Source organism: Phyllostomus discolor, chromosome 13 (genome assembly GCF_004126475.2).
Source record: "Phyllostomus discolor isolate MPI-MPIP mPhyDis1 chromosome 13, mPhyDis1.pri.v3, whole genome shotgun sequence".
NCBI classification, from domain to species: domain Eukaryota; kingdom Metazoa; phylum Chordata; class Mammalia; order Chiroptera; family Phyllostomidae; genus Phyllostomus; species Phyllostomus discolor.
The window spans coordinates 33,617,305-33,644,136 of record NC_040915.2 but is presented as its reverse complement, the minus strand read 5'-3'; the positions used below and the strand labels follow the sequence as shown (position 1 = coordinate 33,644,136).

The 26,832-nt window shown below is 55.0% G+C and overlaps 1 protein-coding gene across 1 annotated transcript in view; it reads left to right on the top strand.

The window, feature by feature from the left end:
• Window positions 1-26,832, top strand: part of SLIT3 (slit guidance ligand 3) — a 518,212-nt gene that overhangs the window by 349,087 nt on the left and 142,293 nt on the right. The window contains exon 5 of the mRNA XM_028528159.2: window positions 6,520-6,591. Coding sequence (XP_028383960.1) covers window positions 6,520-6,591 — 72 coding nt within the window. The remainder of the gene's footprint in view (window positions 1-6,519; window positions 6,592-26,832) is intronic.

Sequence of the window (26,832 nt, the reverse complement as noted above, 5' to 3'; positions counted from 1 at the left end):
TAAAAAGATAAATGAAAGGAAACGTAACGCACAACACCATTGCCACACCTAAGGCTTCTGTGGCAGGGGTCGATGTTTTGTCAAAGCCCCACCAGTGAATTCTGGCGAGGCAGTGAATTCCGTGAGTCCCGCAGTGCGAACAGCTGCCCCGCGACATGCCAGCTCTCGGTGACATCTCCCAGCTGTCCCGATTTTATCGGACTGCCCTCGGTGAAAGACCCCTCAGTACTAGATGCAACCAGCCCGCAGCCCTGCAAGGCCCAGGGGCCATGATTACCATCTTCTCCCTTTTGTCCCCAGGAAAACCAAAAAGAATTTGGGGTCTGGGGGGAAACACAGCTGCGAATTACTCTCCGTGTTGGTGCGGAGCAATCTGCGGTGTGAGTTTAGACGTGAGGAAGGGCTGTGTGCTGGCTGCCAGGGAGCACACCGGTGTCCTGCCGCTCTTGCTTTCAGAGGAGGCGTCTGGGTGATGCTTCACCTTTGCACCTGGGAGGGGTCTGTTTGTCTGTGTCTGGAGTGGACGAGAATGCAAGCCCCGGCACAGAAACGTGGTTCTGCGCACTTCTGTATCTCAACGTGTAATGTGGTATAGCACATAGTAGGTGCCCGATTTCATTTTCTGAATTGGGCGCCTACTGTGTGCGAGAAACAAGGCTCCGAGCTGACACTTACTTGGCCTGTGTTAAATCTCTGAGTGGTGTCGCGAGGACTTTTCTAGCGAGCCTGCCGGAGAAGACAGCAGAAGGGGCTGTGGCTGGTATCTTCCATTCAGAAGCTTTTAACATCAGGGAGCCAGCCACGTAAGCTCCCGCTGCCATGGAATATTCAGATGCCCAATGGGGGCCCTGGGGACAGTGTGTTCGGGTGCCCCACGCACACTTTGATCCTCTGGATCTCCGAGACAGGTGGCGGTTCTTGCAGGAAGTGATGCGGTGACTCCGTGTAATCCCCCTCGGACAAAGGATGCCACCGACCAGACGCCCCGCGGGAGGGACCAGGGCTTCTGAGCTGGGACACAGGCCTGCCGCTCATTCGGTTTGGACAGTGGCCCAACTGCAGACATATGATCTGCCTTATTGAGATGAATGGCCTGCAGAGGAGATTTACCTTTTAAGATAAATCTTCCCCGAAGTCCACATTGTGAAATCCCCAGGGGGCAATTTTTCCTGCGTGTCTGTCCCTCCTGCTGTATAAAGTAAGCAAAGCAACATCTTCCTCTTTGGTTTCTAGATCGGAGTGATGTGTCATAGCTACTGTCTATGAGGGGTTGGGGCGGAGAGGCCAGGGCTCACCTCTGTCTGGGGTGGTCGTATTGAGAGTACAAGAAATCGTAGGTTCATGGGTTTTCCATCAGAAACTCAAAGACCCCGGAATGACTTTTGATTGATGCCTATCACACCAATGGGCAGGTTCCCTCCTACCAGGCAATGACTGGGAAAGGAATTTCAAAATAAACTCAGGCCCAAGAGAATCAGAATGGTGAGAATCCACTGCCCTGACCCCAAGCCCGATAATGGTTCTAAATATAATGGATCCAAATCCAGAGCATCCCCTCTTTTAGTTTGGCTGCTCAAAAGCTGATGGGGTTTTCATTTGTTTTTATTTATTTTGTTGTTGTTGTTTCTGTATAGGCACCTGATTGGTCTCAGTGCATGAGGCTTGGGGGCATAGACAAAGAAGGTTCCAGGCTGGATTGTTTCAGTTTTCTGTGGTCAATTACCTCCCGACTGTGGCCTCTTGATCTTGGATCCCGGATATGGCATCTTTCGGGAATGATGTTTTTAATCTTTGGAGAACTTCTTGATTCAGGAGAATTGTCCTTGATGCCTTCTTGGGAAATGCATTGGTTACTGACACCGCTGTCATCTCCTGCTTCTTTGGACTTTGCTGCTAAAGGTCATGGCTGGGAACCTCCGGAGCAAACTGTCCTTGGGTTCCTGGGGTCACCTCGTCCAGCCTCACGGAGAACAGGCAGAGCCAGGGAGTTTGCGTTTGTCTTGGGGGGGCAGGGGGGCGGGGCAGTCTCTAACGGAGGATGCCCGGTGCAGCGGGGCTTGCAAAGTTTGCAGACCAGAGCCCCCAGGGTACGGAGTCAAGGCCAGGACTTGAGCTAACTGTCCCCTAGTCCCCTTCTCCGTCCTGCTCCTCCCTCCCTTACGGGCCTCTCCCAGGAGCAGTGTGGGAGTCCATCCCGTGGCCAAGTGTCGGCTTCCGAGGGAGCCCACCTTCAAACAAACCCTATTCTCTCCCGTTTCATCCAAAAGAATCTGGAATAAAAAATGGGTACTCCTCTCTAGATGATAGAGGAGGGACGCTTAAATCTCTCCCCAGGTTTCGTGGAGAGAATGTTAGCAGCATCTGTGTATTTTAATCTCTGCAGGGTTGTAGGCATCTGTGCTGAGGAGGAGGATAAACGATACTTTCAGCAATGTAAATATAGGGCCACATGGACGGCGGGGAGGGGTGGTCTAAGAAACCAACACAGCCATTCGTTGCATGTCTACAGGGTTCCACATGCTGTGCGAAGTGCACACATGTGCCAGCTCATTCCACCCTTGAGACTAACCTCTGAAGTCAGTAAAATAATAGCCCCGCTGTACGGATGGGGAAACTGAGGCATGAGGCATTTCCATAGCTGGCGTGATCATATTGGCAACAAGTGGCTCCACCCACCTCAGACACAGGAATTCCCCAGAGAGGTTGAGGGAGTTTCCACGCCCCATTTTATACCTTCCGAATAACTAGAGATCAGTGTCTAGGAGCAAATCCCCACCCTGCCCCCAACAACTGCCCCCAAACTGCCACTTAACACAGACAGGACTTCCTGGAAGTGTGGCTGGGACCGAGATACGTGCACTGTTTCCAGTGGGGCAGAGAGCCGGCTGTTTCGCTGCTCCTTGCCGCTCCTCCTGCCTGGTAAACGTGGGGTGGGCGGGGCTGGGGGCGCTGGGGGGTGGTCTCTGTCATTCACTGTTGCTCCGAGAACAAAGCCAGCCTGACGTGGCCGGGAGAGCCCCGGGAAGCCCATCAAAAGCTCCACTGGAACTAGACCACCTTTCAATCCATTTATCAAAGTGTCTGCAGTTCCCGTCTCAAGGTAGCTGAAGCAATAATAAATTTGCAAAGAAAGTTAATCTGTGTCCAAAGCATTTTAGTAAATTAAAAAGGTGGGGGGGGGGGGTGGCTGGAAGGAGGATGTATTGGTTCTTGCCAACTTCTATTTGACTTACTGTCTCCTTAATAAGTCCTCTTTGGTCTTGTGTTTTTGGACGGAATAATCAGTTGGTTAATCATTTTCCGGAAGCAGGAAAATGCACTTTAGCTAATGCAGTCCCCTTTCTCTCAGAGCCCTAATTATTTAAAAAGGCGTCCCAATCCGTAACCCCACTTACCAACCAAGAGAGCCTTTCCCACCGGCGTCTCCCTTTACTTCCCCCAGCACACCCCGGCACACCTCCCTCCCACCCCGCTCCAACCGCCTGCCTTTCATCTGATGTTTAAAAAAAAAAAAAAAGAAGTGAGTTCCCTCTTTTGGTCACTTCCCAGCATTTCCCCTCAGGAAGGGGGGGGGGGGGGGCGCACTCAAGCCTCAAGAAGCAATTGGCCAGAACTAGACTCTGGGGCACCACGGATAGATTTTGTTATTTTTATTTAAGTGTCAGCTGAAAATGGTGGCTCTCGTCTCTCTCAAGGACAGCACTTAACAATAGCTCCGTGCCCCGGCATCACGCGGAGATAAACACGCTATTAGGAACCCTCACAAAGGCCCCGAGATAATTACGAAGGGACAGCCGCCGAAAACGAAGCGCCGGCCCCGAACCCTCCTCCACGCCCCGTCAGTTAACACCATTAACGCTGTCAGTTTGTCCGCCTACTGGAGGCATTTGTGAAATCAATACACACTCGCGCACGCGGGTGGCGGCGGTGTTGTTCGCCGGAGAGGAGAGGCTCGGTGGAAAATAAAATTAATAAAATTTATAAGCAGATTGTCGTGGAGAACAGAGAAGCGCCCCGCAATCTACTGGTTTGGCTCCGTTGTGGCAAGAGCCGACCCATGGCAGGGAGGGAGGTGAGGAGGAAGCTGGGGGAGAAAGCCTGGGCCCCTCGAACGTGGGGCGGGACTGGGGGTGTTTATGGCGAGCAGAAACCCAAGGGGCTGCCCCGCCCCCCGGAGTGCAGGATTCTGCCTGTGCGGCCCCTCCGGTGGGAGATTTCCCAGCAGCCCCCCCGGGCTCTTCTGCCTGAACACTGCTCTCCCCTCTCTTGGCCGCACTGCAGTGCAGAGCAGAACCTTTGTGCCCCTGGTGCTCCTTCCGGGTGGTCAGGGGGCCTCAAACTCAAGGGGCCCATGCGTTGCTGGGGTGCGTGCTCCTTCTCGTGGCTTCCAAGCGAGGTCAGAGTGGACAGTTCTAAACGTCTCTCCCGTGTGCTCCCTCAGCCTGGATTTTGGTCCTCAGCCGTTTGCCGGGAGTGTGGCCTGAGCTGTTTCCCAAAGCAACCAAAGAGAGCAGCCGAGCCAGGGCGGGCAGTGGGCCGGGGACTTGCTGTCCCAGAGACCGGCCTCTGCCTGGCAGAAAAGACTGGGCCCATTGTGGCTGCCGGAGCCCCGGGTGCGGCCCAGATGCCTGGTGGAAATCGCATTAGTCAGATGACAGGACCCGGGCCCCCTTCTCTTGGAGGCTGATGGAGAGCAGAGGCGTGGCCTTGGTGACACTGCCTGACCTTTGCTGTCATCGTGGGCTTTGTTCAGTGCCCCGACTCCAGGCCGGAGCCCTGCTCATTGAATCAGGCCCAGCCGGGGGAGCCTGCAAGCAGGCCCCTCGTGCATCTAAATTTACTTACCTCGGGGGCAGACAGAGGAAACTGGATTTGAGATGGAGAGCCCCCTGCTACCCAGCCCCGGGAGCCACCGGGATGCGGATCTGCGCCCAACCCCCAAGGCTGAGCCTGGCCTCAGGGCCCAGCAGTGGCCCCGGGCAACCCCAGCCTCTGGAGTTTGTGCCCTGGCTCAGAGGGCAGCAGCTCCCCTCAGCAGGCGACAGAGGGAAGATGACCCCTCTTCCGCTTTCTAGCATCCTCCCTGCCCCCTGGCGATATGTGAGCTGCGGAGGCCCAGGTTTTGGTGGGGGCTGGCGGTCTGACCTGTCTTTGCAGCTATGCTGGGGACTGGCTAGAGCTTCTGATGAGGCGTCCATGGGAATGGGCATGGGGGTGTCCCTTGGTGCACTCGGGCTCTGGGGCAACCCGGCTGTTAGAGACGTGTTTGCCCTCTGACCCAGCACCTGCTCCTTGTAGGATGTCCCCAAACTGTGTGGACAGGGAAACTGATCGTCGTGTTTTCCGAAATCGCAAATTAACTAATTCACTAAGTAATACCCATCTGTATAGCCATCTACACGCTAGGATGAGGTACAGGCATTAAAATGTTGGCATAGATGCACCGTTAGCGACAGAAACAGATGTTCTCAATATAATAAGTGAAAAAGAGGTTATAACAGGCTATATGGTATGAGATCATATTGGTGAAATTTATATATAAATTACTCCTAATTGGTAACAGTGCTTATGTCTGGGTAGGTAACTTTTTTGGCCTTAATAGCTGAAGGTTTTTGTGTTCTCTTAAAAATGATGGAGATATATATCTATAACTATAGATACAGGCATATGTGTATGTATGTATGATTCATATATGTAACTATAGATCTAAACATACATATGATTGATTACTCACTGAGATCCCAAGCTCCTCGAGGGATGAATGGAAACCATGCGAGTGTTTGGTCTAGCAAAACATTTAAACAAATAAAACTGGAAAATGAAAATGGAAAAGACTCGAGGTTTGGGGGGACTCTCAGGGGACCCCGGCAGAAGATCTGGGTCTGAGCCAGCTCCCAGCGCCCCCGACCCTCCCCAGAGCAACACGGCAGCCTGCATGATGCTCGGCGAGGTGCCTGTGGGGCCCCCGCTGTGGACGGCCTTGAGGAAATGCCGCCCGAGTTCCTTAAGCCCGTCACAGAGCTGGTCCTGCAAGCTCCCAGTGCTCCCAGGGACTCCGGGGCCCACGGAGACGGTCGGTCTCTATCGGGAAATGCGGCCGGCCAGGCTCCAATCCCAGACGACAAAGGCAGAGGGTCCCCGAGAGGTGGCAGATGGAGTGGTGGGGACCCTGCCTCAGGGGAGGGATGTCGTGGGGAAGGAGGGGCAGGGGGTCATCTCCAGGAGGTGGCAAAACAGAGGATTAGGTGCGGAGTGTGCAACAAATAACCCAGCGTCTTGGCTCGTGGCCTGGAGGTGCGAGACCACCCACAGAGCCCGCCCTGGAGGCGAGCGCTCCCGCCTGGTAACCATTTCGGCAAAGGCCATCTCCAGAGGAACAATGTGAGGGCTTGTAGCAGCCTGGGGCTCGAGACTAAACAGGCCCCCAAACAGCCTCCAAGGGGTTTTGTTATCATAATGAGATGCAGATCCAGCCAGCCCGAGGGGTTAACTCCGTGTGCCTCTTCTCTTCTTGTTTAGAGATCTGAGCGAAAACCAGATCCTGGGGATCCCAAGGAAGGCGTTCCGCGGCATCGCCGACGTGAAGAACCTGTAAGTAATGTGGTTTTGTTTTTTTTTTTTTGCTTCGCCGCAGAAGTGGCTCTCTTGCCAGAGCAGGGGTGAGGGACAGGACAAGAAGGCAGTGTCACTGTGCCTTGTGTGCGGCCTCGGCCAGGCACCTCGGAGACAGACTGGGCGGTGTGCTTACGTGGTTTCCAGGGAACACAGGTCAAGTGCCCCGACAGCCAGCCCCGCGCAGTCCTGTTCTTCCCTGGATGTCCGTCCCCACGTGCAAGCAGCGGCATCCCAGACCTGGATCGGAGGCTGGCCTCACTGCAGTAGCTCTGTGGTCCGGGACTCAACTCTGCTTCCCCCGGGTTGTCATCTCCTCTACAGCTAGGATGGTAACCCGATGGGGCTGCTGATGCACATGAGAAAATATTTTAAATGCTTACTGCGTAGCACACAGTCAATGTTCAGTAAATGGGAGGAGGCGGCGGCTCGTGATGGTGAAGGTCTCAGTGCTGTCACCAGAACCTGGGAGGGAGCCTGGGACTCGGTCCCAGAATCCTGGGGAGACAGAGACAGATCCAAACCACTAGGCGCTTGGATTTGTCTTTTAATTTGAAATAATTATTGATTCACAGGAAATGTCACAAAATGGTAACAGGTCCATGTTCCACCCGGTTCTCTCCCAGTAGAGAGATTTCTCTCGTAATTTAGTATAGTATCAAAACAAGGAAGCCGATATGGGCAGGCTCCTCCGACCTCATTCTTCAGACCCCACAGCTCTCATTTGTACACGCTCACACTTGAGCGTGCGCGCGCACACGCAGCTCTCTGTGACCGTCCCCCGTGCCGATTCCTGGGCCCCTGGCTGCAGTCCGAGGGGGGCGGTCCCACGGCTGCATTCTGAACCGGCCCAACACCCTTGGTCGTGTGTCATTGCCCCCACAGTCTTGATTCTCAGGGAGGCAGGTAAATCTCACAGTGGTTCTCAAAATTACATGGGAGTGTGGGGTTCGTTGTTGTTGTTTTCCTGTAGTATATCCTGAACCCCGTGAAGGCCTCGGCAGCTGGAAGATTCAGGGTTCTGTGGGCGCGGGTTCCTGAGTCCCCCAGGATCCGCTGTCAGTGCCCCCTGGTCCGGGCCAGGCAGACGTGCTCAACACAGGGGCCTGGACAGCAGCAAGGCCTTTGGTCTACATCAGGCTCCGCGTGTGGGCTCGGGGGGAGAAGGGAGTGGAGGAATCGCCCTGCTCGAAGGGCGGATTAGCCGGCAGAAGGGAAGGGGGACGGCTGACTTCACGCCCCTGATCATTTCAGTCAGCGCTCGTGTACCGGCCAGAACCCGTGAGTCCCAGAAGTCCCGTAATTCACGTTATCAGGTGGCTTCTGGTAAAACCGGGGGCCAGAAACGTGGGTGCACAAGAGAACGTTATGTGGTTGAACAGTCCACGAGGAAAGCGGCTGTGCACGCACGGTAAAGGGCTCTCGGAGCTCAGAGAAGGGAAACAGCGCTAGGCAGCGATGCCTACATACAGGTTAGCATCCTGGCCTCAGGGCCTGGCAGACCTATGCCTGGTTTCCAGCTGTTCGGTGCACCAGTGGAGCCCGCGGCCTTACGTGCATCACTTGACACTTCTGAGCCTGCGTTTCCTCCCCTGGGAGACGAGGGTCAGAATCATATTGAACCTGCTAGGGTTTTCGTGAAGGTTGGTAAAATAACGCTTCTGAATAACTTAGCACCATGCTTGGCACGTGGAAGTTACTTAGAAAGTTCTAGCTGCTGTTATGGCTATATTCCTTCGGGTTGTTGCAATTGCAAAGACTTTACACTGTGAATTCCAGTCATCGATTAGCGTGAACAAGGCAGGTATCGTGTGCAAAGTGCAGAGGCAAACCTGTGGAAGATGTGTTTCCAGGGACACGTGCAGAGCCATCTCGTGGGAGAAGGGGTGGTTATGAGGCATCACAGCAGGTGACAAGGTCAGAAAGAAAAGAGGAGACCAGGGGGCAATGAGGCTCACCGGCAAGGGTATGAACTTCGGAGGCAGACACCAAGAATGTGGCCGGCTTCTGCCTGGGAAAGGTCTCGATGGGAACAGGGACTGTGGAAGGGAAGCCTGGGGCAGGTGGCACAAAAAAAGGAAAGGCTGGGCTGCAGATGAGGCTGTGGTTCGCCAGGAGGGCTCAGGGTTCGCACTTGGGAGGGAGCCGTCGGAAGTGGAAGGGGGAACCCGTGGGGACCAGCTCAACAGACTGGTCAAATGGTGAGTCACCGGAGCCGGGGCGGGGGTGGGGCTGGGGGACAGAAAAGTAGAAAATGATGTGTCCGAGCTCCGACAATGCAGAGAGTGCTGGCAGGCCCTCACAGGCATTCATCCGGGCAGCCATCAGAATATTTGTGGAGCCTGTCAATGCCAGTTCCGGGGGAAACCAAAGAACGTGAAATACATGGATCTGTGGGCTCTGCCTTCTTGGAGCTTCCGGTCCGTGGAGACGGAAGGGCCAGGAGGAGGCTTGGGGAGCACGAGCTGCGTGCGGAGTGAGATCAGGCCTCCCACGGACGACGTGAATGGAGCGTCTCCTGTGTGTTCAGAAACTGGTGGCTCACCTGCCACTCGGTTCCTGCCGGTTCTGGGACTGTGGCCCGTGAGCCACAGCTCTGTCCGCGGGCCTCGGCTTTAATGATGTGTCCAGTAAGGGGAAGTTCAGCTACCCGTGCAGCCTTAGGAGACAAGGTCACGTGGGTAATGAGAGCCCTCGGACTGGAGCTGAGGAGCAGGTTCGAGGAGGGGGACACCTGGGAGGAAGCAAGGGTGGAGGTCGTATTGAATTTGCATCCCTTCGTGTAACATGGGAGACGCTTTGCAGACGTTGAGTTTGTACAAACCCTGTCCAGGAAACACGCCTTCTCCCACTAGACTTCACTCACCCGCACATAGATCGTCCCTCTTGTGAGTGACAAGCGGCAAGTTTGGAATCTCAGGGACATCTGTCCCCACCATCACCACCACCCTCACCACCCAGGCGCAGGCCCTCGCCACCCCCTCGTGCGAGCCGGGGCCGCAGCGCTGCCCATGGCCTCGGTGAAACGGGGGCGGGAGGTAAACTGTGGGACCCTCGGGCTGTGACGTGACCGCCGCCCTGCCTGTCACAGCACCATGTGCTTCACCAAGGGGAGAGCATCGAGGATTGTCTACTTTTTTTTAACTTTGTAGCCTTGATGTGGATTTTCTTCGCTCTCCCTGACATTCTCCTTCGAGAAGGAAGTCTGTGATACCCCCCATTTTCCAGATGATACCATTACGTTTCCACCAGCAGGTGCCATTTAGTAAAAGTCAGCAGATACAGCCGGGCCTGGGCTTCTCCCTGCTCCCCCCACACCCCCCACCCCTGCACCAAGCCTGCCCTCAGTCACACGCACGGCCGTCTTTGGGGCTCTATCCAGAGCCGTCTGTGTACACAGACTCCTCCCCGCTCGGCCGGGCCGGCAGCAGGAGGAAGGAAAAGTACTGGAGGAGGCTGCTGGAGGGCAGAGGCCTGGTTCACAGAGGCAAGTGGGCATGAATGCAGCTGTGACCGGAGCCGAGAGAGGGACACAGGCAGGTGGCATTGGGACCCTGGGGGAATGTGCAGCCACCCACGTCACACTGGTGCTGAAGGGACTTGGCGCCCTGACCACCCCCCCCCCCCAACCCCCGGCAGCAGAGGGAGACCCCTAATTGCTTCCTGCTTCTCCAGAGAGGAGAAAGTAATTAGCGGAGGATACCACTGTTTGCAATTACTAAAAATAGATTTTATGGGCTGGTCCCACTCTGCTGCCTGTCTGGAAGAGACGGAGAGTCTGACCTGGAGAGAGCAGCATTCGGCACACCAGTATCACCCGCCGCGCGTAAATGCCATGCTAGGCTCTGGATAGAGACAGCGAGCGAGAGAGGGAGAGAGAGCCGGGGAGAGAGAGGGCGAGAGACAGAGAGGATGATCAGAGAGACACAGGCATAGGAAAAGAAGAAATTAATTGGAAAAAAAGAGAGCGATGACAAGCCACAATCCAACAAAGCATAATGAGAAAAAGACAAAAACCAGTGTAGATTGTTTTTTTTTTTCAATGTCCCTTTGCCCTATCCTTCTCAGCAGTTATGTTTTCCTCTGTTTTTCAGTTTCTATTTGCGAGGCCCCTGTAGGACATGCATTCCAGAAGGGAAAATCAATAAGCCCTGTCTCTGCCAGCGCGCAGAGTTCGGAATTGACGGTTCCAAAACAAAGCCGGGCGGGCGGCCTCTGCGTCCTCCAGTCGGTCGGAGTCGCTGCGCTGCCCTCCCGCTTCCGGAGATTAACGAGGGCTGTCGCCACCCCAGTGAGCAGGCTGCAGTCTTCTGTGAGGGCGAGGGGGGTGGAGGGAGGGACGGGAACCTTCCTCAGTCAGCCTCTCTGTCTGCCGATCTCCACAACCCTTCTTCGTCCTGTGGCTGCACCTGGGACGGAGTTCACACCCCTGGCCACGCCCTGCAAGGCTGTACACGGGGTCTGCCTCCTCCGCCCCCGGTGTCCTGCTTCCCATGCTCCATTTCATCCCTCCAACACACTGAGCTCCTCGCTGCCTCAGGGCCTTTGCACCTGCTGTTTCCTTTGCACCCGCTGTGCTAAGGGCTCAGACCCCCGCACAGCTGGGTCCTTCTGATCTCTCAGATGTCAGCTCAGGTGTCACCTCCTCAGAGTGACCTTCCCCGACCCCACTTGAAGCAGCTTCCCGCCACGCACCACCCCTCTTCTCTGTCCCGTTACCCGGTCACATCACAGAACAAACACGGGCACACAGGGGCCCTGCCTGTCTCAGTCACTGTGGGGTCCCCGGTACCCAGATGGTTCACGGCAGAGAGCAAGGCGGACTGAAAGTGTATCAAAGGAACGTTTCTGTTCCTTCATTCCTCAAGTGTTTGCAGTTGGCGTCTTACCTACAGAAATCACGCACAACTGTGCAAATGTTCCATGTGAAAATGGTACCGCAGACGGCACGAGGCACCGTGTCTGCACTCAGAGGGCTCACAGGCAGCCGTCGGGCCAGGGCCAGAGCACGGCAGGACTGCGCTGGAGCTGCCGATGGGCCCGATTCTGGCTTCGCCCACAAAGTGACCTGAGGTTGGGCCCCGAAGGACAAGCAGGAGTTTTTCTGAGGGAACAGCGTTCCAGGCAGCAGCAACAGCACGTCAGAAGTCACCAGCCTGTCAAAGAAGGCACAGGGGTGTGCGAAAGAGTCGACACTTGCCAGAGACTCGTGGCTGGAGCGCAGTGGGCCAGAGGGGCAGCCACGCAGCGGCTCTGAGATGACGGGGACCTGAGTCAGGCCGGCAGGGTGGGGCAGAAGAGCCAGGGTCTGACCACAGAGCCCTGCAGAGAAGGGGCTGAGCCGCCCGGGGCTGAGCGGGCGGGTGAGTGGAGTGCCCGTCACCAGGGCTTATCAGGCAGAGGCAGAGGGGCCTCCAGTGCACGGCGTCCCTGTGGACGCCGACGGGGGAATAGCGCCTGCCTCTCACGGTGAAAGTGACACTGCATCTCGGAAGAGGGCCTTGGGGAAATCTGCTCCCGGGAGGCAAACAGATGCTGATTTATCGCCGTCCTGGGTGCGGCAGGCTCCCGAGCCTTTCCGCCTTGGCATCCCTGGCCCAGCGTGTTGGGCTCAGAGTGCTGCTGGAGGAAGTTGGACCTGACCCCAGTCTGCCGAGTGCCACCAAATAAGCTGCCTGCAGAAAGGGATCGTGTCAGCCTGCCTGCCTGCCTCTCCTCCTTTCTCCCAGTCCCCCTCCTCCCTCCTTCCCTTCCCTCTCTTCCTTCTGCCTTCTGCTCTTCCGTTTTTCCGCTCTTCCTTCTGCACCGCATCACTGAGCCCTGACCCTTGCCGGACCCGAAGCAAGTCCTGGAAATAAAAGGGTGCATAAGACACAGTCCCTGCTCTGGAGAAACTGCACGTACAGAGGGAGGGAGGCCAGCAGATGCTCAAAGAGCCTACGTAGCCTGATGCACACTCTTCCGGAGCACTCTCCCCCATCTGGCCACGGCCGGCCCTGTCCGTGCTCAATGAGCCCTGGAGGATACATACACTCAGGGAAATCTCCTAGAATGAGAAAATGAGCAGAAGAAACTGCTATTCGACCTGATTTGTCTGGAAAAGATATGAGATGGCATTGTTATCCAATGGCAAGGAGATGCTGGCGATAGGCATCCCACCCTGGAAGCTGTGCCTAGAATTGGAAGTTGTGCAGGTGACGGGTGGAACCCCTCCCCGCCCAGGTGGCACCGTTTTACAGGCTGTGTCGGAGACCCTCTGCTGGGCTTTGGATACTCTTTGTAGCACCCACTGTAACTTGTAACTGTCTGCTCGGCTGTCTTTCTCCCTCAATAGCCTGGGAGCTACCTAGAGGAACAGGTCAGGCCTGTCCTTTTCACTGTTTTATTGGCAAGAGTCGGTGCTATGCCTGGGACATAGCAGTCATTCAAAAGAACAATGGATACATGAATACATGGGGGACTTTCAGAACAAAGGGACTCCAGCCCTTAGCAGCTAAACCACGACTGAAACAGCAGGACACTGTCCAGGAGCAAAGAAGAATAAAGGCAAAGCAGCAAGAAGCAGCCTAGAGAAGCCTTAAATTTTTTTTTCAGGATAATAGAGATCATTAGTCTAGCTCCAGCAGTAAAAGGTATTAATCTGGGATATTTCTGTCTGTGGACAAAAATCTTTTTAAACTTATCACAGATACTCAACCCCTCTGAGCACTAAATCCACAGCAAACAAGGGACTTAAAACAAATATGTAGCCCTGGCTGGTGCAGCTCAGCGGATTAAGCGCCAGCCTGTGAACCAAAGGGTCACTGGTTCGATTCCCAGTCAGGGCACATGCCTGAGTTGCAGGCCAGGTCCCCAGTAGTGGGGATGCATGAGGCAACCACACATTGATATTTCTCCCCCTCTCTTCATCCCTTCCTCTCTCTCTCTAAAAATAAATAAAATCTGTTTTAAAAAACCCAAATATGTAAAACAGAATCCCCACTTTTTCCTGTACCCCTACAAGAAGGCGCAGTGATTCCGGGCCCCCCAGAGTTGGGCTCAGCAGTCTTCTGAAACATCCACCATCAGACTGGGCTTTTGCCTGCAGATTTTCAGCTCCGAAGAGAAATGACAGGGGCTGAAGAAGAGGGGAGGGAACGCTGCAGTGCGGGGAGCACTCGGAGATGCTCGGAGCTGTCGGGGTTCCAGCTTTGTGTCTCATCAGAGGCCATCCGGTGTGGCAGTGACAGAAGTGTGAGTCTGGGAGTCGGACTGATTTCTTTGTCACCGTCCTTCACAATAGCTTATACGTGTATTCAGTTTTTCTGACTTTAGCAACATGAATCTTCTTTTTTCCTTCTTTGAGAGAAGATGAGGAACCCCCCACAAGTTTAAGGGCACAGAGCAGACCAGCAAGAAGCCCAGGGCAGCTCCAGCTCCCCCACCCGGAGCCTGAGGCTGGAGCAGTGGAATCCCTTCTGATGCAGAGGAGACCCGTGAGTCGGAGAGCCCGCCCGGGCCTGGAGTGGTGTCTGCACTCACGTGAGCTCTGAGGACGTTTAGACGGCGGTGCAGCACTGGGGCTCCCCAGCCCCGCTCTCTGCAGTCCCCCCCACCCCACCCCCCCCGGTTCTTGCTGCTTGTGTGATGAGCAACCACGTAACCCCTCCCCAGCCCCAGCTTCCCCGTGTAGTGAGTGGAAATCACATCCCTCTCCTCGTGCTGCCGAGGGTGGAGAGTCATGCTGACCACTATGTTGCTGCTTTTCTTCCCTCCGTGAGGGTTCGTCTGGCTCAGGTCATGACGTCCGACATCCTGAATCATCCCCTCCTAGACACAGACGGGCCCGCAGACAAAGGCTGTGCACAGCGTCCTGGCTCCCGGGCAACCCAGATCTGGTCTTCCTTTCATTGAAGGTCGTCGCGCCGCCTCTCCTTTCTTCCAGTGGGGCTGTCCTGTCCGGGGCCGTGGCTTGTAGCAGGCCAGGGGCACAGCAGGTTTGGGGTGGGGTGGGGGGAAAGAGGATGTGCTTTCCCGGCCCCGGCCCTACCCCTCCTCCTGTCCCTGTCAAGACACGGGGAGTCCCAGGAGAACCCAGGAGTGCTGGGCTGTGGCAGCCCTGCCGTCAGCTGCTGCCTGCTCTGGGGTGGGCCGAATACAATGCCCGCTTCCCAAAGATGCCCACACCCTCACCCCAGAACACGTGACTGTGTGCCCCGAGAGGCAAAAAAAGACTTTGCAGATGTGATTGAATTGAGAATCTTGAGAGAGGGATCGGTCACCCTGTATTATCCAGGTGGACCCACGTAACCAGAGAGTCTGTACAAGAAAGAAGACGCGCCGGAAGCCGGGGGAGGAAAGACCGTGGGGTGCAGGAAATGAGGACAAAACCTACCCTGGAACAGGCAGGGAAGCCGGTGTCCCCGAGAGCTGCCGGAAGTGGCACGGCCCTGCTCACACCTTGACTGGAGCCCAGTGACACCGCCCTGGGACCTGCAATGTCCAGACCCTAAGAAAATGCACTCTTGCTATTGCAAGCCACTGAGTCTGGGGTCCTTCATTACAGCAGCCATAAGAGACAGATGCCAATGCTGCCCTCAGGCCACCGCCGACCCTCTGGGTCTTCATTTCCTGCTCTGTCACAGTGACTCCTCGCCGCGTCGTCATCGGGGGATTTCAGCGTGCGTTCGAGAAACTCGAGTGCTTCCCCGAGAAGCCACAAATGACGAGTTACTTTTCCCCCGGGATAAAGTTTTACATTGACCCTGTCAGACGGCAGGGCTCACCGTGAGATTTTTGTATAACAAAGAGTCTTACGTGAAAACAACCCACCAAGGCTCTGAGCACCCCTGGGCCAGATCGTTGGTCTTTCAGATGGGCTCCCATCGTAAAGTGCGATGATGCTTCGAGGCCGTCTTCCATCAGGGAGGACCCAGCTTTGTCCCCGAGACAGACCCAGCAGCAGGCTGCAGCAGCCAGGGCCCGATGGGGGATGGCAGAAAAGGGGGGAGGGTAACGCCAGATCCCCGCTCCTGGAAGCCGGACACCCAGGTTGAGGATCTAGACTGGACCGAGGGAAAGGGAAAGAGAACTTGGGGTGTTGGCTGGGAGATACTTTCCAGAGTGGAGCCACGGGCTTCTGAACTTTCCGGGCGTCCTCGGGACAGGTCAGACACCTCTGCAGCAGGTCGGAGAGCAGCCAGCGTTCCTGCACCGCTTCCCTGCTTGTGGTTGGGGAGGAGCATTCTTACGGACTCGGGGAGGAAAGACTTGGTCAGCCACAGCGCTCAGAAAATATTTGCTGGGTGGATGAAGAAGTCGCGTGTGCGGAGCATGGCTTGGTGGATTTCAGGGCCTGAGATCTCAGCCGTGACACCGCTGATAGCACAGGTCACTCATTGGAGTTGCCGTTTCGGAGTGCCGTGTTGTGTCAGAACTGACAAATCCACGCGCATGGCGCCCGCCACACCAGAGCAAAGCACTTCGGTGTCTGCCACAGGTGTGCAGCTCGGTAGACGGGCAGTTTGCTACAATGTGTCCATTGAGGTCTTCTGTGCCGTTGTTAAGGCTCTCCTTTGGAGCTCCCTCTCTCCCCCCAGTCCCCAGGCGCAAGAGTGTGAACCTAAATTACTTCTGAATGCCGCCGATCAGTTCCCCGGGTCTGCGTCTGCCGGGAAAACCACCTTGCCAGGCACGCGAGTGCCCACTGGGTAAGGCTGGTTCCCGCAGCTCGTGCTCCGGCAGCGGTCCTGAGCTGTGGAGCCGATGAGCCTTCCGTGGTGGGAGTCCGCGCTGTCCCATTCTGCTCCCAGAGGCAGCACCGTTTCTGGGCTCGGGGACGGGGCGTGTGTTCTTCGACCCCTCGGAAGCCCGCAATTTAACCCGGAACGCGCATATCCATCCCCCACGGCTCACCCTCACCAAGAATAAACGGAGGCTGTCTCAAGAAAGGAATGGTAGCCTCCAACAAACATTCTTCGTAGGTCCAAAGTTCTTATGGAGCCCTGGCACTGCCAGATACAATTGTTATTAATTTCTACGTGTTGTCTCCTTTAATCCTCATGACAGCCGGTTTACAGACGCTAAAACTGAGGGACGGAGACGGGGTTTGCCCGGGGCCACATGCGAACAATCAGCAGAGCTGGGGTTTGGGCCCAGGGAGTTTAAGTCTGGGACCCGTGCCCTCTGCGCGATGCCGCCTAAGCTTAGAAGAGCATTTAACGAAAATCAAACACCGTGGACTAAATCCCTGCTCCAGACGGCTTTTATTTCCTCCTTACAGGAGGTTTCAAAAATCAGTACGTTTTGCTCGAAAAAATCTGGGTTCCCAGTTTCTCTGGAAAAAACCCCGATGCGTCACCGCTGGATGCTCAGTCCCGCGTGGCCACGGCAGACCAGGGCCGAGTGTCCGCATTCCCCGTGGAGACGGTGGATGCCCCCCTGTCCCCAGCTGACCTGCTTCTCCAGTCCGACAGGCCTGGTCCCCTCCGGGGGTGTCCAGCCCGTGGCCTGTGGGCTGCACAAAACCGTGAATTTACTTAAAACATGACGAGATTTGTTTGTGATTATGTGTCACAATATACTTAATGTGTGGCCTAGGCCACTCCTCTTCTTCCTGTGCGACTCAGAGACGCCAGAAGGCTGGACACCCCTGCAGGGTCCCAGGTCGTGCGGAGCCATCTTACAGGACAGGCTACCCTGGGGGGAGCCCCAGACTCCAAGCAGAATAGCTGGGGTGTCATCTTTGTGCTTGGTACGCCCCACCTCCCCCACCTAAGCCTTCATCTCCTCTTCAGTAAAACGAGGATGAGTGACCATTAACTAAGCCATACGTTTTCGTGTGAACGCTAAGTGAGGTGGCACGTGCACAGGACTTCAGACAGGGTGTGGCACCGAGCAGACACTCAATAGATATGAATAGCCACCCCCCCCATCCTAACACGTCCTCCCGCCCTCCCGGACGCAGAGAGGCGCTCTCACACGCGGACCGTCGGCACACGGGGCTGGAGAGGGAGGACCTGGGCATTCGCTGGGTTGTCCTCCGGGACCCAGCGTACTGACGACAAGCCCTTCCACGAGGGACCGCAGACTCACGTGCTCTGAGCCAACCAATGACGCGGGACTCGGCCCGAGTGCCGTTGGGCAAGCCCAGAGCGTGGTGACACGGTGGGTGACGGGCGCCGTCACTGCCCGTCGGTGCCAGCGGGTGCACCTAGGCAAGCCACGGCAGTTTCTGTTCATCTCTCTAAGAGAAGCACGTTTAGATCTCTGTGTGAAGTCATCTGATTTTGAAATTCTGGCATCGAGCTCAACACCTTTGGCTACACTGTGGGCCCGCAGGACCCGCTACATCCCCCCACCTACGGGTCAGAGTTCACCCCAGGCTCAGACTTGAAAGGTGCCCCCCACCCTCCGGGAGAACCTGCCACCGTCTCGGAAGGAACGGGAGGGTCTGGGGGTTTTCCCGAATCCCCATGTGTCGGTAATCTCACCCTTGCTCATGTGTTGGCGGGAGTTGCTAATGCTTCCCCGTGATCCCGAACGCCAGCGGAAATCCGCCGGTCTCCAAAGGCCCCGAAAGAGTGGCTCTCGTGGTGGCAATCCAGGTGGCCGGGGACAGACACGTCTGGGGACAGACACACCTGAAACCGCATCGCATCACGGTCAGCTGTGCTGGGCAGGGCGCTGACCCTGGACCCGAACTCACGTTTCATTTGCATCCCACAGTGTTTTCAGGCCAAAGGCTCCGCCGGGAGCTGCCCTAGCCCGTCCCCGGAGCAGGTGACTCCGTCGTGCGTTTTCAAAGTCCTGCCCCAGCGGCCATGTTCGCTGGAGCGCCCCAGAGCCTCCCGGTCCCAAAGGACTAGCGCGTCCTTCCACTCGGCTCATGGGTGTTTCTTCCGACGATCTGCACGTGCGGAGAGGACAGGTCTGTGCCTCCGCTGTCCCCGGCGTCGTCCCCACCCTGTCACCGACGGCCTGTTCTTGGAAAGCCAGCCAGAGCCCAGCGCTCACGAGCCCTGCAGTCCCCCCCTCCTTCTATCCCTGGCCCTCCGGAGAGTCTCTCTCCCTTTGCTTTGGGAAGTAGTCATTGTGGAAGTGATCATTGCATTATTTCGTCACAGCCCTGGGCAGCGTCTCCAAAATGTGGCTCGGAGACCACCTGCTTCTGAATCCCCTGGACCCCGTTAAGAATACGGGTCGCCGAGGCCTGTTAGTGACTGAGTGAATCACAAGTTCTGGTCAAGGCTCAGGAATCTGCGTTTTTAACCCGGTCCCCAGCCGATTCTGTAACGTGCGGGAACCGCTGGCATGCCGAATGAGCACTTGGCATTGAACGAGCGAAGTCTGGCTTGAGTCCCACCCTCCTCACTGGTCTTCAGCAAGTTGCTAACTGCTTCAAGCTTGGTTTTATTTATTTTTTATTTATTCGTGGAAACTAAAAGGAGTACCTGTATTAGATAATGCTTGTCAAGGAGCTAGCACTGAGCACATCGAATGTTAATTATTATTACTATTATCTCACCTGACTGTGATAACAACCCAGCAGAGTGAGTGGGATTATTCCTCTTTTAAAGGTGAGAACAGCAAGGTTAGGTGGTTTGCCAAGACCACACAGCAGAGCCGAAATTTGAACCACAGGTTAATCTGGCTCACACTGTTCACTATTCTTAAAACAATAGCAGGAAATTGATCTAGAATTAAAATGAGAGTTCAGAGGCCTGGAGGATCCAAACCCAGCGGGCCTGCCAAGCTAGTGTCTGGCGATCCAGCCGGACTCTCCCTGTGCGCCCACGGGGCTGAGTGAGGCTGCGGCTGGGCTCCCCCAGCGACTCCTTTTATGCCCGAGGCCCGAGCCTTTGTTGCTCTTAATTTGTCAACCCCTCGGAATGTTGTCAGTGGGCTGGGGAGAGCTGGGAGGGCCTCCTCTGGAGCGGAGCCAGGGAACAAAGCTTCCTTTTCAGGCTCTCTGGAGCCTTTGTTTCCCAGACAGTGGAGGGTGGAGGACCTCTGGTTTTCCTTGGAGCCTTTTGGGGGTTCCTCCCTGCGAGCACTCTACAAGCTACGAATGAAACCGTGACCCCAAGGAGGGCAGTGAGAGGGTCGCCATCCTCCCAAGGCCGGTTTGGTCCACACACCTTGCAGAGAGAAAGGAAAAGGCACATTAAACAAGAGAGGCCGAAGCTCACAGCACTTCCTCAAACCTGGTCACTCTGCCCTTACTCCTGGCTGGGCTGGGCAGAAAGGGGACGCTGGGACAGGGAATGAGACCCTTAGGAATTTAGCCAACATATCGTAAGATTTTTTTTAAAAATCAGGTTGTCAAACCATATGCTCCCATTTATTTAAAAAATAAGATGGAAAGTGCATTTAAACATGGGACTGTGTGTTCGCAGCGGGAAGCAAAGTCCGAAGGACCAAACCCAAGGTCCTGACAAAGGCTGATCGTAGGTGGTAGGAGCTTAGGTGGTTTTAACTTTTCAAACCAGGTCTATCGAGGTATTCTCCACCTCCTGTAAAATGCACGCACTCTAACTGCACGGTCCGGTGTCTTTCGACAAGCGCGCAGTCATGTAACCACCACCCAGACGAACCTCGAGCCTCTGCAGAGCCCGTCCCCTGTCCCCTGTCCCCTGTCCCCTGCCTCCTCCCTGGCAGCCACCAGCCTGCCTCCTGTCACTGCAGCTCTGCCCGTGGACCCCGCTCACTCGAAGGGCCTCCTGCAGTGTGCTGTCCCGTGCGTCCAGCTTCCTCCGTCCATCGAGTGTTGCTCTGCTTCTCAGTGATTTGTTCTGTTTGTGTGACTGCAGCCCAATTTGCGTATCCGTTCCCCTGCTGACAGGCGCTAGGGTCGTTTCCAAATTTTGATTATTATGACTGAAACTGCTATGGACGTGCGCTTACATTTCATTTCTCGTGGGTAAATACCTAAGAGTGATTTTCTTTTATTTTATCCGTTTTCCAATATTTCTGCAATGAGCACACATTACTTAATGACAAGTACCAGAGCAGGCGGGGGGAGGGGGGGACCTGGCCTGCAGCCCGTTGTTTAGAAAGCTGACGCAAGCTGGGGGAGAAAACCTTAATCCACGGACTGTGGCCATGGCCGTCTTCATCCCGCAGCATGGCCTCCAACTCCCCCCGTGCAGTGAGATGAGGTTAGAGAGATTTCCTTTTCTGAGTGCTTGGGAAGAATTTATAGGATGCTGAACGGGCCAGGATATGGGGTATATTTTGCACTGATAATGGGGGTGTCATTTTGTATAACACCCTTATCAAGCAGTCTGGCCATAGCTATGAAAATTGAATACACACAGCCCTGACCTGTGTGGCTCAGCGAGTTGGGCATCGTCCAGGAAAGCAAAAGGTCACCGGTTCGATTCCCGATCGGGGCACAGGCCCCAGTGGAGGGTTTGGTCCTGGCCAGGGCACGTGCCGGAGGCAGCAGATTGATGTTCTTCTCTCACATCGATGTTCCTCTCCCTCTTTCTCCTTCCCTTCCCTTCTTTCTAAAAAAAAATTATAATAAGTAGAATCTTTTTTAAAAGATTGAAAATAAACATACTCCTTAATCCACCGATTAAAATTTTATAAATTTACAGCACGGGGCAAAAGGAGGTTTACAGTTCTGAGTATGCAAAACACCGCATTTATTCTTGCATTATTATTTATTACTGTATCACCTTCCATATAAACAGCTGCGAGCCTCCTTTCTCCTCACCCTGTATTTTAAAGATAAGCTTATACAAACCCAGAAGATGTACAGATAAGCATCGTTTGTAGAGAAATGTCTCGGAGCCCCCGGGAGCCCATCGGCAGGACACTGGTTAAATGAATCATGGCGCGTCACTTACGGGACTGTTACAGAGTAGTTAGGAGCAAAGAGGCTGATCTTTATATATGATACAGGACAGCCTCCGACACTGACAGATGAGAAGAGAAGGTGCAGGCAGGTCGCTACGGCTTCTTACCGCGCTTGCTTGCTTTTAAAACAGCATGCTTATAGTTCTCATGTGCTCTTGTATACGTGAAATGTTGGTGGACAGACGTACAGACACCTCTCATCATTGCCGCTGGAGAAGCGAGGCACAGACCCGGGGGGAGAGCGGGAGAGGGGGTTGCCTCTCACTCTGGCCTCTCGGCTGCCCTCCGAACTCTCCTTTCTCCCGGGCCTATGTTTACATGCGTAAGAAATGTGTGCGTTAAAGAACTCCATCTGATCTCAGCCCCGAGAATGGGAACGCGCCAGTTTCGCGTCATTCCCTTGCACGCAATAGGGGCGTGTGCTTTTTTTCTGAGCAAGGACTCGCGAGACCCCTGAGCCAGCTGTGCCCCACGCCACCTGTCTCTGTCACAGTTGACCCTCCGTAACTGGCCACTGTGATCATTACCATTTGCATAAGCATCACCACATTGACCCAAGGGTTGCCTGACGGTTTTGAATGAGGGGAATTATTTGTATTCCATGGGTATCTCTGTGGCCTCGACCGGCCCTGAGATATGCTTCAACAACGAATCACCAGCGGCCAACCCCATGCATGACCTTTGGAAAATGAATTTGCCTGTCGTTGGGCCATCCCGAGTTCTCTTGCCCAAGTAAAATGTCAATTAGATCACTGGCTGAATTTTGCTTTTGTCTACTTAGGCATATTTGCCTCACCACCCCACACGTTTGCTTTCTTCCTTCCACAAAGAGATTCCACACCCGGATTCGGAGTGTGCTCCCGGCTCTGCGCGGTCACCCACGGAAAGAAGCCAGCGCCCGGATTCACTGCGAGGACACAAATGTTGAGTCACTATGTGTTGTCTGCAAATCAAACTCCATGGTGGAAACTGACTGCCTTTGTTTTGGGTGTGTGAGCACTGCCGGCGGGTCCGGTAGTGTGGGTGTCCCTTGAGGGTCCTTTTTCTCTTCCTTCCCCACAGCATGCCGGACAATAAGGAAGTCAAACCTTTCTCTTAAAGGACCTTGAGCAGCCACGGACCAGAGAGAAAGGGATGGGGAGGAGGGTGTGGCTGCGTGACAGTGACTCAGCCTAGAACAATCCCGGGGCCAGGACACTGCCGGGCAGTAAAACCTCACAGACGTAATCAGTTTCTGCAGGGTTCGCCACGGGAGCTTGAAGACACTGCACAGGGGTGGGAACAAAAGGGCTTTTCCAAAAGCTCCCTTCTGCCCCTGCCTGTCCCTTTCGGTCCGCCTTTCACTGCCCGTGCCCTATTTTAAATATGCCATGGGGATAAACTGGATTCTGGGTACATTTTCTTTCCGGCTACAGGAAAACTACACAGACCACACAGCCAGGACTCTCAGCTGTAATCCTGCTTAAGAAACGGCCCTTTTCTCTTCTCTTTCTAAAGCGAAGGCCGGTCTCTCCTAGTTACACCTCCCGTGCTCTCGCTGCCACGAGCCGGCAGCTCATGTTAAAAAGTGTTCCTCTTTGCCCTGCACACAAAATCCCAAGGCCTCCCAGCTAGGGGTTCCTGCTTGGATTTCGAGGGTCTTCTGGGTGTCTCCCAGGTGGAACTGTTTGAATCGGACCTTTGCTGGGTCCTCTTTACCTGTCCCAAGTCATGGTGAACCACAGGCTGGTGCTGAACGTGTTGGTTCGGGTCCATCGGGAAGTGGCCTCACGGTGTCTGCACCTCGCCAGCGATGATGATGCCCGGGCACAGCCTGGGACCCTCTGTCACGCAGTACGATTGAGTCACGCGTGTGCAAATTTCCCTAGCTGGGTCGTTCGTCACGGAACACCAGCCTTCTCAGTGGACTCTCAGTCCAGGACCCTTTTCTGGACTCAGCTCCTTAATTCAATAAGATCTCCTGAAATGAAATCTTTTCTTTGCCCACGTACTACTGAGCAAAGCACGAGCCGTGCTTTTCTAGTGGGTGGTTTGGCCGGCGCAGTGTTCCTCCACCGCAGCCAGCCCTGTGCCCGCTGAACTGAGGGCTTGGAGTCCGTCAGAGGCCCGCCAGGGAAACACAGCCCACGCCTCTCTGTCTCTCTCTCTTTTTTTTTTTTTAATGCAGTGATTGAACTTGTCCAGGATCATTCAGACAGTGGGCAGAAGTCGTGACCAAATCCTGGATCCCTTTGCCCTGAGCCTGGGCCTCAATACACAAAGGTGACTGCTTGATACCACCGGGAAGTGAGGGTTATTGGAAGAAAAGTTCCTTGTGACCCGGAGTTCTCCTGCCCATGAGAGGCAAACCGCAGGCGGGACCACCCAGGGAGCAACGCAGTCAGGGGGAGAAGCAGGAGGAGGGTGGAGCGCAGGCAGCAGCCTTTATTGAGGTTTCCTTGGGAAAAGCCAGGCAGGGCAGGGTAAACAGTTAGGGCTGGGCTGGGCTGAGTACCTCCCGAGGTCCCTGGGGTTTAGCAGCTGCGCCCAGTGGCCCGAGGCCTGGCCCGGGGTGACGTAGGGAAGGGAAATGATTGCCCGGTGTGTGGCAGAGAAAGGAGGTGGCTGGACTCAGGATTGGTTGGTTTGGATGTGAATGACAGGTTCACTGCCAAGTTGTTTCCTGTCTCTAGGTGTCTCTAGGAATTAACTAGCTCTGGGAGGGGCAGTCTCTCCCTAGTCAGCAAGCTCCGCCCCCCCTGCCCTGCCCCCAACCAAGACGTCAAACTCATACAGTACAGAGAATACAAAATAATGATGATGCACCCCTAAGTTCCTGGGACTTATCAATTCCTGCCTCCTCAGCACGCTCGAGGGACCAAATGGATTGAAAGAACCAGGCACCCCTGAATTCTAGGGACATTTTAGACTTGACAGATGTGATTTAGTCTCATTTACCGTCTCATTTTTCCCACTGGTGTACCGTCTGTTCTTCCCTCTCTGAGGGGCGCGTGACCTAAGGGGTTCACGATCAGGTCCCGATTGCTCTGCCAAATGCCATCTCGGGACTTTAAGTGACTTTCCTCTCTCTCATCCTCACTTCCCTCTTCTGTCACAAACGATGGACGTGGACCCAATGATCGATGATCTCGAGGTCTGCTTCCAACACCAGCATCCCCAGCATCCCCCATCACAGTGATAATCCCCCAAGGCCTGGCATCTCCTCCGGCAGGACGGGAGGCCGCAGCAGGTGGTAGTGTCGGTGGCCTGAAAGCAAGCAGTGACGCTCTGAGGCGAGGTGAATGGATAGGCAGGTAGGCAGGTAGAAGTTCCCCAGGATGTCTCAGCGTTACGCTTTATAATCAGGGCTTAAAAAATAAGTTCCAGGAAAACAGCTCCTTCAGACTGGAAGACTTGGTGACTGCATCCCCTCCCTCCCCCCTTCCTCCGCCACCTCTTTCTACTCCCACTCCCAAATAAACAAAAGGGTCGTCTTCTCTGTGCACACACACACACACACACACACACACACACAAAATCCTCCCTAGTGTTTCTTTTTCTGAAATATGTGGGGTGCATGAAATAGCAAATGCCATCAGATCTCAAGTTGGGCAAATACAGAGACGGCATTTCAGTCTCATTGAAAAGTGGCTGTCAGAAATATGCCACTCACTCAAGGCCTCTAAGTGCTCTGTCAGGCTTTAACTTGATTAAAATTGAAAACTACATTGCTGGAAAACCAAATGTGAAATCGAAATCTCTTTACTTGCTCTTACATCCTGAAGCCCGGGCTTATGGATCACCCCCAGTTAATTTATGCCATCTTTGTGCCATACATTAATTTTGAATATATTTGTTGAAAATTTCCTGTAGCTTGCATTTATGGTTGTCAAAGGGGCTTTTATCTTGAAAAAATGGTGCTGGTTTTAATTACAATTCTAAATAGCTCCATAACCGTCGTGAACCCTGGATTTACATCATCTTTATGACAGCCTCGCCAATTCCTGCTTTATTGATTTTGTCATTTGCTTCATTACGGTTAATGCAAACCTTTTGTACAGACACAATTCTGGGGCTGCGCTCTCCTCGGAGGGGTTCGTAGAGACATCCTGATGGAAAGGGACCCCCGCGCCCACCGCAGTGCTGACCGAAGGGAAAATCCGCCCAGGAAATTGCTCCAAAGTGGCTGTCCATCACGCCCAAGGGACATGTTAGCTCTGCCCGGCCACCCCTCTCCTCTGCCCACGTGGGTCCCGACTTCTCGGTCGGTCGTGCAGCCTGTCAGGTGGCACTGCCCGTGGTGTCCCGACTCCGGGGCTCGCCCCACCCCAGGCCGCGTCTGTGCTCGGCCGAGAGACCACTCTGGGCAGCGGCCACCCCCTTTCACGTGTCACGTGCAAACCCCGAGCCCCCTGCACCCAGTCCAGCGCATCGGGGTGTGCGTGTGTTGTATCCTCTGTCGAGGTCAGTCCCCCGACGTGAGGGCCCAGGAACGGATGTGCGGGACTTCGGAGGAAAATGGAAACCTTGAGTGGGCAAATGTGAAAAGGAATTTCTTAAGGGAAGGAAAATGGAATTAGGGAGCTTGAGGAAGTGTAAGGAAACACACTCGTTTCGTCAGGCACAGGCCTGAGAAGGCGCTGGATGCCCGTCCAGGGAGGGAGTCGCCCGAGGGGACTCCGTGCACCTCTGAGACCAGGGCACCATCGGGGGCAGAAAACGGCACTTCTGACCTGGAAATGAGCGTTTTCCCCTCAGGTCCAACCTCCAAGCGCCTTGCACTTCCCAAACCAGGGCCCCGCGGGCACTCGCCTCTAGCTGGGATGGAAAACGGGGGTGGACTTGCCAGAAAGAGTGATTGGAGTCCAAAGGTGGTTTCCGAAGGGAGAGGGGCCCGTTGCTGAGGGATTTCGGTGGCAGATCTTGGAGAGTCCTAGAAGATGTCCTCTGCCCTTGTCCCTCGCAGGCTTCTTGGCTGATCACTCAGAAGGTGTCGCCCGCAGGTGGCTTTCTCCCGCTCTGTGCTCAGAGGCACTGCCCCCCACGTCCCCACTCTCGGCGGGTGTCTAGCTGGAGCTTCCTGGGGCCGCTGTAAAAATTCCCGAATGCTTCTGGCAAGTCATCTCTGTGCCTAACAGGGGGAGAGAGGCACCGCTTCTGACCGGGAAGAAGAGACAGCTCCGAGATGAGGCCGAGGGAGCCAGAGCTGCCTGACCCCCATTCTAACCCCGTAACCGCCCAGAAGCTCCGGGGAGCTGGGCTGGTCCTACCCAAGAAATGCTGCTCGAGCCCTGGCTGGTGGCTCAGTTGGTTGAAGCGTCATTGCAGGCACCAAAGGGTTGCGGGTTCAATCCCTGGTCAAGGCACATACCTAGGTTGTGGGTTCGGTCCCAGGTT